General features: G+C 36.6%; 1 protein-coding gene across 2 annotated transcripts in view; it reads left to right on the top strand.

Annotated features, from left to right (window-relative positions):
* SLC49A4 (solute carrier family 49 member 4) overlaps positions 1-14,112 on the top strand; it is a 68,550-nt gene that overhangs the window by 33,228 nt on the left and 21,210 nt on the right. For both annotated transcript variants that reach the window (XM_004745451.3, XM_013052674.2), the window contains exons 5-6: positions 4,331-4,439; positions 10,895-10,962. In XM_004745451.3, the coding sequence (XP_004745508.2) occupies positions 4,331-4,439; positions 10,895-10,962 (177 nt within the window). The remainder of the gene's footprint in view (positions 1-4,330; positions 4,440-10,894; positions 10,963-14,112) is intronic.

Here is a 14,112-nt window from a genome sequence, read left to right as displayed (position 1 = left end):
AGGAATCCAAACCACTTCATTGCTGGCCAAAGTGATAACTCAGATCTGTGGGAAAAAAAAAATTTTTAATGTTTATTGGACATTTAATTCTGATTTTGGCTAACTAGTTCTTTTATTCCTTTTTTGACTGATAAGAAGAAACCTCCTATAAAATTTACTATGTATTTGTTGAACATATCCCTTAATATTGTCCACTTAATTGTCTAAAAAAATTTTTTTACACAGCGTTCATTTTGCTCTGCTGCAACAAATGCAGTTGCCATTCATTGTAAAATTTGCAATGTATTTTCTTCTACTCCCTAATTTTTTCTTCATAAATATTCAAATAAGCAAATTACAAAGTTATATCTGTGTAGAAAAAAAGTAATGAGAACTGAGTCAGTTCATTGACATCAAGATCAGTGAAACAACACATGCTACAGCCGGCACATTACAATAAAATCTTACCTGATACAGCAGTTAAAGTGAAATGTAGTCCTACAAAAAAATAAAGTTGTGGTTAATAGGGAAGTACTTTTCACCGCTTCTGTTTTAAAATTTGGTTTAAATTAATTACAATGAAATAAAATGAAAAATTCAGTTTCTCCATTGTACTAGCCACATTTCAAATGTTCAAAAGCCACATGTGGCTGGTGCCTACCAAGTTAGCATAGCTAGGTAACACTATTTTTGAAACTTTGGTTCACAGCCACCTAATTTAGTAGGTAGACCATCTTAAAAAATAAAAAAAGGGTAGAATGAAATAATCTAGAATGGAAATATTGTATCACATGTAGTAAGGGTACATAGTTTTTGTTTCAGAATGTATGTATTTATGTATATGTGGGGAGATCACAATGTAAAAATATACTACTTTGGAATACAGCAAAAAGTTTTTAAAAATCTGGGGCACCTGGGTGGCTCGGTGGGTTAAAGCCTCTGCTTTTGGCTCAGGTCATGATCTCAGGGTGCTGGGATCGAGCCCTGCGTCGGGCTCTCTGCTCGGCAGGGAGCCTGCTTCCCTTCCTCTCTCTCTCTGCCTGCCTCTCTGCCTGGTTGTGATCTCTGTCTGTCAAATAAATAAATAAAAATCTTAAAAAAAAAAAAAGGTTTTAAAAATCACATCTCTGTAGCATGTAGAATATTGCCTTCCACATAATAGGCAAATAAAAATGTTTGTTAAATTGGATGGTGACCAGTGGCACATACATGTGATTGTTCAAAATGATAGTTTTTTTTTTTTTTATTTAATGCTATTTAAGTTCTTCCCTGCACAGCACCAGAGTTTAGATAGCAATCAGGAAAGGTAGATTAGGTCATACTATGCCAGGCTAGTAATTTGGACTAGTCTGTGGAAAATGAGAAGTCACTGAAGAACGAGTTCTGTAAAAAATTGTTCTGACAAGGAAAAACAACATAAAATTATCACTCTGACCACAGTAAATGCCCTGTGTTTGCTTCTAATTACTCTAGAGTCAAGATCACTATTCTCTGTTAAAACCATAGAGTATAAGATCTTTCCTCTCTATAAAACACCCTTTTCACCAATGCCTAACTTTCCTTCATTTCTTCCATTATTTGTCTTCAGAATTGCCCCTAGGGGAAGCCTCTCTAGGGGAGTTCTTTGGACCTGCCATGCTCCCCGCCCGAGCCTATCAATGTAATTTTCTCTGGCCCTTCAAAGGATGCCTGAATAATTGTAGATTCACATGCAGTTGTAGGAAATAATACAGATGATATGGGCTCTTTTTGCTGTTTCCTCCAGTGATAACAACTTTAAAAACTGTTGTACAGTATCACAGTTAGAAAATTAACATCGGTAGTCACAATAAAGAACATTTCCATCATCACAAGGATCCCGTTTTTTGTCCTTTTGTAGCCACGTCTACATCCCTTCCGCTCTACAGGCAAACACGGATTTGTTCTCCATTACTATATGTTGCTTCAAGAACGTTATATATGGGCGCCTGGGTGGCTCAGATGGTTAAACATCTGCCTTGGGCTCAGGTTATGGTCCCGGAGTCCTGGGATCAAGTCCCACATCAGGCTTGTTGCTCAGTGGGGAGCCTGTGTCTCCCTCTGCCTCTCTCTCTCTGTCTCTTATGAATAAATAGATAAAATCTTGAACAAAGGAAAAAGAATGTTATATAAATGGAATAATATAGTACATAAATTTGGGAATTGGCTTTTAAAACGAGAGAGAGAGAGAGAGAGAGAGAGGCAAACCAGAAAACTGACTCTTAACTGCAGAGAACAAACTGAGGGTTGCTGGAAGGGAAGCATGCAGGGAATGGGTAAAATGGGTGATGGGTTAAGGAGGGCACTTTTAGTGATGAGCGCTGAGTGTTGTGTGTAAGTGATGAATCACTAAATTCTACATCGGAAACTAATATTACACTGTTAACTAACTGGAATTTAAGTAAAAACTTTTTAAAAAGCCTGTTTCTCTGGAGAGTCAACTAGGTTGTTTTGTGTTACTCCTTTTTCTTGCCTAATACTATGGTGTGGATGTACAGTTTAACTGTTCACCTGTTGAAGGACATCTGTGTTGATTCTAGGGATGTTTTGGCAATTACAAATAAACATTCATATGCGGTTTTTTGTGGGGACATAGGTTTTCATTTCTCTGGGACAAATGCCCAGGAGTGCAATTGCTGGATTATGTGGTGGTTGCATATTTAGTTTTTTGGTTTTTTTTTTAAAGCCCGCCAGCCTATTTTCCAGAACAGCTATATCATTTTTCATTACTGTAAGCAATACACAAGTCATCTAGTTTCTGTGCATCTTTACCAGACTTTAGTGTTATCACTTGGTTTTTGTTTTAACCATTTTGATAGTTATGTAGAAAAGTACAGTCTCTGTAGAGGGCAGTTGGCATTATCTATTGAAGTTACAAATACGCATATTCTTCTGATGTGGCAGTTGCCCATATGTACTAGTGCACATGTGAAATGACTGTTAAGAGCAAAGGAATAAAATTATATGTGTGTGTGTGTAATATCTTTATATATTATATGTGTAATAAAATACAGATCTCTCAGTGAGTGCTGGTTAAATAAATTGTGATTTAGCAACATAGTAGAGGACTACGCAGCTCTGAAAGAGAAGGAAACTCTTTATTGACTATGGAAGAGTTCTAAGACTTATTAAGTTAAACTGAGGGTTTTGGAGGGGTGCGGGTGGGGGTTGGGTGAGCCTGGTGGTGGCTATTAAGGAGGGCATGTATTGCATGGAGCAGTGGGTGTGGTGCAGAAACAATGAATCTTGGAACACTGAAAAAACAAAAATTTTTTAAAAAAGTAAAATTCAGCAAATGGTTGCAATATGCTACCATTTATATAGAAAGATTGGGGAAAGAATATATATACACACACACACAGTTGAGAATATATATATTAATATGTACGTATCTATAATATATATACGAATTTATATAAAGAGTATACAAAATTTTATATATAATAAATTATATGTAAGTACAAATTTATGATAATATATAAACTCTTATATAAGAATATAATATATAGGGGCGCCTGGGTGGCTCAGTGGGTTGGGGCCTCTGCCTTCGGCTTAGGTCATGACGTTAGGGTCCTGGGATCGAGCCCCACATTGGGCTCTCTGCTCAGTGGGAGCCTGCTTCCTCCTCTCCCTCTACCTACCTCTCTGCCTACTTGTGATCTCTGTCTGTCAGGTAAATAAATAAAATCTTTAAAAAAAAGAATATAATATATAAATTTATATAATATATAATATACACATTTGTGTATATATATAAGCTTGTATATTTCTGTTTCTGGGAGTTACCCAAGAAAGTGCTAATGCTGGTAATTGTGGGAAGAGAGGAATGGGGTAAGAGGGACATGTTTTCCCCATATTTTTATACTTTTTGGTTTTGAGCCATTTGCAGTGTATTGCCTATTAAAAATCATTGACTAATTCAGACTTTAATAGCAATAAAATAAAAATTAAAACTGCTCTCTGAAAATAATAAAACTAGCAAATTATGTATTTCTTTTAAGCTTTGATTTTTTTTCCCCTCCACCTTATTCAAAGGAGAATAATTTATCCTTTCAAGTAAAAGCTTTTTTTAACTATACCTACCTATTTACTCTATGAAATAATGTTGGTAATTCATTTATATAATAAATACTGACAACTTTAAACAATATAAATGAAAAGGATTTTTGTAAAAAAAATTTAAAGAACTTTAAATTTATTAAGAAATTGACAAATATTTTCTATTTGTGATTCTGGTATTCTAGTTTCCAAAGGACTTACATTTTTCATGAGTTAAGAATTTAAAATCAAGATTTTGAATCTGTAATAATATTTTCTTTTACTTCTCTTACAGCAACATGAGATTTTTGATGATTGCTTTAGCGTATGCCATACCACTTGGTGTATTTGCTGGTTGGTCTGGAGTTCTGGACTTAATTTTAACACCAGTGCATGTCAGCCAGGTAAACATTTTATTTCTTTATATGTTGTAGGTATTTTTAGTTCATTTAAATTATAAATATTGTCTGTATGTCTTGGTTTAAACTTCAAGACCTGGGTAAAACATTATCTGATACCATTTTTGCAAAAGCAAAATCCTTAGGAGATAGTTAAAAATAATACTGATTTTCTTCCTGGATTTTGTTAACAGCCATGAACTTTATCTACATTTATTGGCTGTTGTTAATGATGTTAATAAACAGAAGAATAGAGGAGGAAAACTTCATTTGTTGACTGCATCCTAATCTTGCTTCACAGTTTATAAAGATTCACGATCCCATTGTCATATATATGGCTACTTTGTCTTTTTAATTTCTCACTATCTCTCTAGTCTCAGAATCTCAGTTCTTTAAAAGTAATCTCATTTCTTTAAAATCATTTCACCTATATGCTTCAGGCCATATATTCCTTCTCCTCATTTCTAGGTAGCATGGTAGAAGGGCACAGAGGGCTTCGAAGGGGCAAATGGAAGAAGTCCAGCACACGGGCATGCCGTCCCACTGTATGAATGAGAAATGATCTGCTCATTCTGCTTATGATGAACATTTGGATTGTGTATGATTTTTGACTGTCACAAACAAGGTGTAGGAATATTCTCATACGCTCTTGAGGCACCTCTATATATATTTCTGTTTGGATATCTAGCTAGGAATAGAATTACTGGTGATGGTATATGCCCAGTTTAATAGATGATGCCAAACTTCCCCAAAGTGGCTGTATCAGTTTATAGTCCTACGTGAAGTTTCTCATTGCTCCACATCTTCACCAACCCTTGGCAGTGTTAGTCTTTTTTAAAGTTAGAAATGCTAATGGCTCTGCAGTTAAATGCCATTGTAGTGGTATCTTTTTAAGTGTTGAACATTTGAATATCCTTTCTTGTGACACACTTGTTCAAGTCTCTTGCCCACTCTTGGGCTGCCTTTTTCTTACTGATTATAAAGAAGAGAGCTGTGCAGAAGGGGCCTCCCCAGAAGGCTATGACTATGTGGGGTCCTCAGCAAGCCTTGGCTGAGAGATGGACTGCACATATAAAGGGTAGAGCTCCCAGAGGCTTAACGGAAAGATGGCCAGGAGGTGTAAAGCAGAGCGAATAGAGTAGAGGGCAAGCAGTGCTGGGCTCTTAGATTCTTGCTCCGCTGGAATGGTAAGTCCTCATTAATACCTTGTTAATATATTTGGGCTTCTTCTGAGACACAAGAATCTAGGCCAGAATTTAGAATCAAGAACCATACTCTAGATAAAATAAGGCCTGTTCTACTTAGACCCACAGTACGCAAGCCCTGAAAAAAATCGGCTGAGGAGACAATTTGGAGATTGAGTCCTACCAAGTGAGGGGAGCTCGGCAAACACTGTGGTTTCTACTTACATACCTTAATAAAACACAAAATTAAGCCTGTACAAGTTCAAGGTGATCAGTTATTAATTGAACTGCAGACTAATACAAAATGCCAAAATGAACCATTTTAGAGAAAGATAAAAGGATCCAGAATCTTTATATTATGTCATCCACAGCATGTACCCTACTGTTAAAAGAAAAAAAAAAAAATTAGACAAACAGGAAAATGTGACCCGAATTTATAAAGAGCAAGTACTGAATAGAAACCAACTCAGAGGTACATGTTGAATATAGCACAGAAATGCAGGAAAGAGAAATCTTTGCTTGCTTGAAGTTTATTAATATATATATAATAAATATACCATACATACCATATTGGACAGTGCAGATCAGAACATTTCTGTCATCATAGAACGCACCATTGGATGGGTTTATCATTATTCCTTTCACATTTAAACCTAGAATTGAATTTTGTGCTTGTTATAAGGTAGGAGTTCAGTTTCTTTTTTTCCCCATATAGGTATCCATTAACCTGGTATCAGTTTTAAAAGATCGTGCTTTTCTCTTTGCTCTCTAGTGTCATCTTTGTCATATTGAAGTGCCCTTATATGCACAGATGCGTTTATTTTTAATATTTTATTTATTTATTTGATAGACAGAGGTTACAAGTAGGCAGAGAGGCAGGCAGAGAAAGAGAGGAAGCGAAGCAGGCTCCCTGCCAAGCAGAGAGCCTGATGCAGGGCTCGAGGGATCGTGACCTGAGCGGAAGGCAGAGGCTTTAACCCACTGAGCCACCCAGGCGCCCCACAGATGTGTTTTTAAACAACTTTTTTCCCTCCAGTCTATTTGCCTATCTTTTATCACTTTTATCTACCCATATGTCTCAAGTATTTTAGTGTTATAGTAAACCGGTATTTTATAGAATAAATATACCCCTTTATTGAGATTTTGGCTAGAAATTTTTGAATCTCCAAAATCAGTTCAAGAATTAACTTCTTTGTAATTAATTTCTTTGTGAGCCATATACTACATTTATTAATAAATTCCCCTATGTTAACTTCTACAACTACATTGTCTAGTAAAATGGCTACTGGCCAACTTGTGTCTATTTAATTTGAAATTTAAATTAGTTGTGGGGCACCTGGCTGGCTCAATCAGTTAAGCATCTGCCTTCAGCTCAGGTCATGATCCCAGGGTCCTAGAATCGAGCCCCATGTTGTGGTCCCTGCTCAGTGGGGAATCTGCTTCTCCCTCTGCCCCTCCCCCTGCTTGTGCTCTCTCTCTCTCTCTCTCTCAAATAAATAAATAAAATCTTTTTTAAAAAAAGAAATTTCAATTAGTTGATGAAATAAAATAAAAATTAACTTTCTTAGGTTCTATTTTCTCTAATTTCCTTTGGAGACTCTGTATGTTATACTTTCACTTTATATATGCCCTATGTCTCTTAATCCCTTTTCTGAATTTTCTGTCCTTTTGCCTTTCTCTGGTTCAGACTCGCTGTTTCATCTAGCCTTTCTTTCAACTCACTGTTTCAGTTTTCAGCTCTAATATTTTTGTTAAACTCATTCTAAGTTGTTAATTTCACTTGTATTCTGAAGTTATAACATTTTTATTTGAATCTTTTTCATAGTTTACAAATTTCTATAGAAGTACTCAATCTTTAACTTTTTTGAATTATTAAAAATAGTTGCTTAAAGTCTCATAATTTCTTGATCTGGATCCCCTGTGGGTCTCTTTATATTTGTGGTATCCATTTATGTTTTCTTATCGCTTTATGAGGTATGCCTTTATTTTTGACTGAGTGCCAGACATCGTATATAAAAAATTGTAGAGCTCACTTAAGCATCAAGATGATGTTATTTAACCTGAGAAAGAACTAGGTTTTTTCTTACAGGAATCCAGGAATCCAGTTTTAGGAATTGAGGTAACTGCATTTCAGTCCCACAAAATACTATTCTATTTTGAGTGTGTGGTATCTTAGGTAATAGCCCTTCAAAGTCACCATCTAAAGGCTGAGGTTTTGGGGCACCTGGGTGGCCCAGTCGGTTAAGTGTCTGCCTTTGCCTCAGGTCATGATCCCACATCCACGTCAGGCTCCCTGCAGAGCGGGGAGCCTGCTTCACCCTCTCTCTCTGCTGCTCCCACTGCTTGTGCTCTCATGCACTCTCTCTGTCAAGTAAATAAATAAATAAATCTTAAAAAAATAAAAATAAAGGTTGGGTTTTTTTTTTACAAGGCCACCCATCCTACAATAGGCCCTAAAGTCAATTTTTTTTTTTTTCCTTCCGAGGCAGGTATTCCAAGCATGCTCAGTTCCAAGAAAGAAGAGTGTAGCACTCATTTATTTATTTTTTTCATTTATTATATATTTATTCAGCCCTCTGTTTAAAAATTTTATTATTTATCCATTTTTTGGGAAGTATAGTTGACACACAATGTTACATTAGCTTCAGGTGTACAACATAGTGATTCAACAAGTCTGTACATGATGCTCTGCTCACCACAAGCGTAGCTCCCGTCTGTCACCATACCACACTATTATAGTACCCTTGGCTATGTTCCCTATTGTAGCACCCATTTAAAAATTCTGATTTTGCAGATTTTATGCTTCTCATTATAAATCTCGAGACACCCTTTCAAGTGTCTTTCTCTGTATAAACACTCAGAGAGACATGAAGAGTCACACCAGGTATTAAATAAAGTGAAATTTAAAATTAAATGAGGAAGAATGAAGCACTTGGATGAATCAGTTAAGAGACCAACTCTCAGTTTCAGCTGAGGGTCATGTTCCTGGAGTCATGGGATCGAGCCCTGAGAAAGGCTCTGCACTCAGTAGGGAGTCTGCTTAAGATTCTGTCTCTCCCTTTCCCTTGCCCCCCACCTCTGCACTCACTCTCTCTAAAATACATCTTTTTAAGAATTAAAGAAAAATTTTAATAAATTAGTGGGTAGAATATTATTAATTAAAGCAAATGTCATGAACAAAGGAAGCAGAAAAGCACCACTGGCCTAAAAGGACCAGGATTACTACAGTTGGCTGCACAGTGGTTCTTCGCCTGACACAGGGCCCCACTCACCCAGGGGATAGATGGAAATGTTTGGGAGGGCCTAATAGCATTAAGTGGGCCTTAGACAATGGATACTAAATGCTCTGCAGGGAGAGGGGGCAGTTCTGCAGAACAGAGAATTCTCTGGCCCCAAATGCCAATGATGAAAAAAAAAATGTGGAGCTAAATTAAGCTTCAGGCTGTTCTCTTTCTCCAGAGAGTACTTATCTTTGTTCTGGCACCAAACACTGTTAAGTAATTGTATTACTTAGAGTAGGCTAAGCTGCTATGAGAAGTAGAATCCCAGAATTCTGAGGCTTAAGGAATTTAGTTCTCATTTACATCATAATCTAGGACGGTTTGCATAACAATCTAGGACATTTGTCCACAGTTCGGATAGCTCTTTTCCTCCCACTGATTTAGAGACCCAGGCTGCTTCCACTCTGCAACAATCCTGTCGCCTATGACCCTGTCATTGTATGCATGGTTTAGGCTGGTGACTACATCCCGATTCTAGTGGTTGGAAAGGGAAAGGAAGCCCGGAGGAGCTTACAGCCATCTTCCAGGCTCTTGCTTGGTGGTGGCACACTTTCATTCTGCCCACTTCCATTGAGAACTTGTGCGCATAGTCCCATGTGTTTGAATGACCGCTAAGACATACAGTCCACCTGAGTGCCTAGGTTCTACCTAGGGAACATTTTGGTGAAGAGGTGTAATGAGAAATATGACTAGGAAAATAATAAATGGTAGAATTTAGTTTGGGCAGCTCTCAATTGACAGGTCAAGTTTGGACTTGGCCCTGTAACCACAATGAAAGCCAGTAACTATTTCTGAGCAGGAAAGTGGAATGATTGGGATAATTATTCTGGCAATAGTGGGCAGAATAGATTGTGGAGACCATTTAAGAAGCTATTACAGGAATCTAGAAGTAAGAAATAAGGTAATAAGCAAGCATGGTGGCCATGGGAAGGGAAAGAGGAGACAAAATGCACTGATACTCTTAGGGATACGTGGAATTCCAATGGTAACCAGTAACATGTATTGAACATGTTAGCTTATTTAAGTCTCAAAAAAAAAAAAAAAACCATTGTTATCCTCATTGTAATAATGAGGAAACTGAGACTTAAGAGTATGAATTGGGACAGAAGCCAAGTCATAGGAGGAGTTAAAAATACGTGAGTGATGGGTGAATCTAGGCAGTATTTGTAGATTGCTCGAGAAAGTTTGGCCATGAGCGGAGGAAAGACTTAAAGACATTATTAGATAGATGGAGAATCATCATCAGGTGGTAGTAACAGCCTTTACTGAGCACTTCCTGTACACTGACCACTGATTTAAGTCCTGTACACAAATTATCTCATTTAGTCCATTCTATGGGTAAGAAGACATAATTTGTCCAGGGTCATAAAGCTGCTAAATGGCAGGGTTGGAAATGTTTTCTCACGAGTGCAATGAGCTATATATTTGAAATCACCTCAGATTGTCTTTCAGTAGTCTCCCTAGGTGCTTAACCCCCATTTCTCAGGCTCTCACTTGCTTTCTCTTCTGTGAGTTCTCTCTTCTGTGACTCTTGATACATCTTTAATTGTTGCCAGATGTTTGAGCACCTGATTATTTCCCAGTAGTTTCCTGTATGTTGGTTATATTTAAAACTCTTGGGTCAGTGACTGTCTTCTGTCCTTTTCCTGTTTTCTTAAGGGTTCTAGTACAAAGTAGTACATACTTGAAAACATTTATTTGTGAAACTGATTATTTTGTTGATTTAAATATTCCGATAAAAGTTAATCAAGAATATACTTACTTAAATAAATTGGATTAGTCACACATGAATCCTTTTATTTTATTCATTTTCTTAAATAGTATTTCCAAGATTTGTTGCCATTTAGTTATTGATAAAATATTGAATTATGCATGTATATAGAAATGCATACATATATATTGAATTATGTATTGATTAGAGAAGATCTTTTTTTCATGCTTTCTTAATTGCAGCCTTATAGTCTTATATTAAATGTGTCTGCCACTTTCTCCACAGGTAGATGCTGGCTGGATTGGATTTTGGTCCATAGTTGGAGGCTGTGTTGTTGGAATAGCTATGGCAAGGTGAGAATATTTTACGTTAACCCTGTGAGTGGGCTGAACCAAAACCAAAAACCAGAAAAATGACTGCTTTTGATAAATGTTAAGATTCAGGGAAAAATAAAACAGGCAAAGGTCCGAGAAGGGCACTTGTTCAGACTATAAGAAAATTCATATGCAGTAAGAATTTTCCTGCTACAAGAAACCTTTCTCAGGAGTAATCTGTCCTAAAATGTTTTTGGAGGATGGAGATGTATTTCCAGTGTAAGCTGCCTCACTCCCCTATTATTGGAGAACAGGATCTACAAGTGGAACCCAGAGAAAAGCATTACAATAATAACGACAAATTGATTACTTAATTGAGAATAGAGAAGAATTGAAATGAACTATTTGTAAGAGCATCTCTAGAACTTTCCATGAAAAGGGAGGATCTGATTAGCAGAAATTTATTTTCAGTCTTTTTTGGCAGGTACATCCCTGTTTATTCCCTTTTGCTGAAAAATGCACATAAAGACTTCCGGTTTCACCAAACTCCCTTTGATCTTAACCCATTATGACAACACATTTTTAGAATGAGTCAGAAGAAGGAAAAAGTCTCATTTCTTTCTAAAAAAAAAAAAAAAGAATGGAAATATCACTTATCCAGATGACTGCCTGTAAAACTATTCTTGGTGTTTCCAAGGAGATAATACTCATTCACTTCCCAAATCATTTACCTTGTTTCATCAAAAACAAAATTAGGCAATCAACTTTACCAGAAAGAGAAGAATCTAATTACATATTGGGGGAGATCAAATAAGATATGTAAATCACCTCAATTTCTAAATACTTAAACATAATTGACACAGGATAATATTATAGCTAGACCTTACAGTTTACATAGTGTTTCTGGGATAATGAAAGAATAAATTGACACTGTAATTTCTAAATCACTCTAAGGTTTTTACAAGTTAGGGAAATATAAGAATAAAATCTAAAAGCTAAAGAAGAGGAATAGGCAGGGAGCATTTGTGGGAAATCACTACATGGATACTGAAATACATTGACCTGTCACATTTGACAGAATCTTATCTAATTTTTCTAATTAAATCTCCAAGCCAATTATAGTGAGTCATCATTAACCAAATCCTATTCTGAGCACCACATAGGTCAAAGAGGGAACTAAGATGTATCAAAAATGACATCTCACGTGTACCTTTCACTTTATATTTTTTCTGTAAACCCTTTATTTTATCTATATAGAAATAGAGCTAGAGGAGAAACTGAGAGTGAGGACATTTCTGTTTTTAATTTGTTGAAATGGAAGTTCTTTAAAAAATACTACCCTTACTTTGGGATCTGAAATCAATTGTAGCTATTTGCTAGGCCTAGAATCAATTTTAAAGTTATGTTCATAACACCATTTGGGGGATCCCTAGAACAGAATCTCCTTAAAGACATTAGTGCTTAGGTGATTTTTTTTGTAATTATGGTACTAAAGGCCACTAGCAAATGTCCTAATAGTTACACTGTTCAAATGGTATTAACCCATTTGAAAGGACTAGGTTGGGAGAAGGGGAGTGGGGTTATGGACATTGTGGGGGGTGTGCTGTGGGGTGTGTGGACCTGGCGATTCACGGACCTATACCCCTGGGGATAAAAATATATGTTTATAAAAAATAAAAAATTTTAAAGTTAAAACAAAACAAAAAAAAAGAAAGGACTAGGTTTACAAAAATAGATAAGATCACAGTGCTTAGCTTATTCTTGTGTGATCTGGCCCTGTCAATGTCCTCACTGCTCAACTTTTTTCAGTTCTGATTGTACCAGAAAACTATTTTATTCTCTCATACCTCGCCATCTGCCTGTGAGACAAGTACATTCTTGCAGCATACCAAAACATAAATCAAAAAAGTGTTTGGTGGGCGTGAAATTATAACAGTTTTTGGATTTTCTTTAGGGAAATTTCTACCACGCTGTAGAACCTTTTTCAGAGTACTTAAGAATTTTCTGCTAGTGAACTTTCATAGTCGAGAACAAACCTAAGTCATTGGGCAAAGATGCATCAATTTTTTCCACCAAAAGATGGCATCAGCTGTCATAGGAAGCTATTTTAGCCTAGATAAGGCTTACAAACATGATTAACCTTGTCACATCAAATAAGCATGAAACACAAAAGATAGTATTGAAAATTCTAAGAGGGACACTAATGTAATTACAATAAAAATTAAGATCAATTTTAAAGCTTCAAAGTAGAGGAAACATGGTAGGTGTTATATTTGGGATAGAATCGCTTTTTCTACAATAGAAACAATTCTCAAGGACAGAGTAAGTTGTATGTTGGCACAGCCAGAGAATTGTGCCTGTACAGCCAACAACTATAGGTGAGGAAAAGTGGTCGGCAAATAGAAAAGTTGTGGGTCTTAACTAAATAATAAGCATCTCTACCGTTTGCCTTTTTATTTCATGTTAATTCAGAGAAAAGCAGGAATTTTGAAAACTTAAAATGCTATGAAACATAAGTTACAACCTTTATAGGATAGTATTTGTTACTCCAGAGCTACATTCTTGCTTTCAAAAGCTTACAGTCTCATCAGAAGACAAAAAATATACACATGCCAAAACAAGAGAAATGCCAATAGAGATAAATGCTGTGAAGAAACAGGGTATGGAGATGGGATGAATGGTGAGGACTTCTTCCATGAGCATGGAGAGTCTTATTGAACTTACTGAGACCTGAACGACCTGTGGAGTAAGCTGGAGTGAGTCACATCAGGAATGGGAGGAAACAGCATTCCAGGCAAACAGGACAAAGGCAAAAGCTACATCTTGCTGTGGGAAACAACCCTCGCTTGTACAAGAAACAGAAACAGGGCTGTCCAACTGGAGAATAGTTAGGCGGAGGGAGAATGGAGGCAGAGACCAGATTATATAGGAGCCCAAGGGGCTCTAGGTGTAAGCATTTGTATTCTCTGAGTTTGAATTTGGGGAGAGCCATCTTTGCCAGTTTGTGTCAACAGGTTAGACTGTTTTCTAAAACTAGAATAGTAGGTGCTCGTTATAGAATTTTGGGAAGTATAGAAAAATATTTGAGGAAAGTAAAAGTAGCATTTAAAAACACAGAATCCAGGGGTACCTGGGTGGCTTAGTGGGTTAAGCCTCTGCCTTCAACTCAGGTCATGATCTCAGAGTCCT

The sequence above is a fragment of the Mustela putorius genome, unplaced genomic scaffold, assembly GCF_011764305.1.
Source record: "Mustela putorius furo isolate JIRA1106 unplaced genomic scaffold, ASM1176430v1.1 tig00003834_pilon_pilon_pilon, whole genome shotgun sequence".
NCBI lineage: Eukaryota > Metazoa > Chordata > Mammalia > Carnivora > Mustelidae > Mustela > Mustela putorius.
The sequence above is the reverse complement of the archived record's forward strand: the minus strand, read 5'-3'. Positions and strand labels throughout refer to the sequence as shown.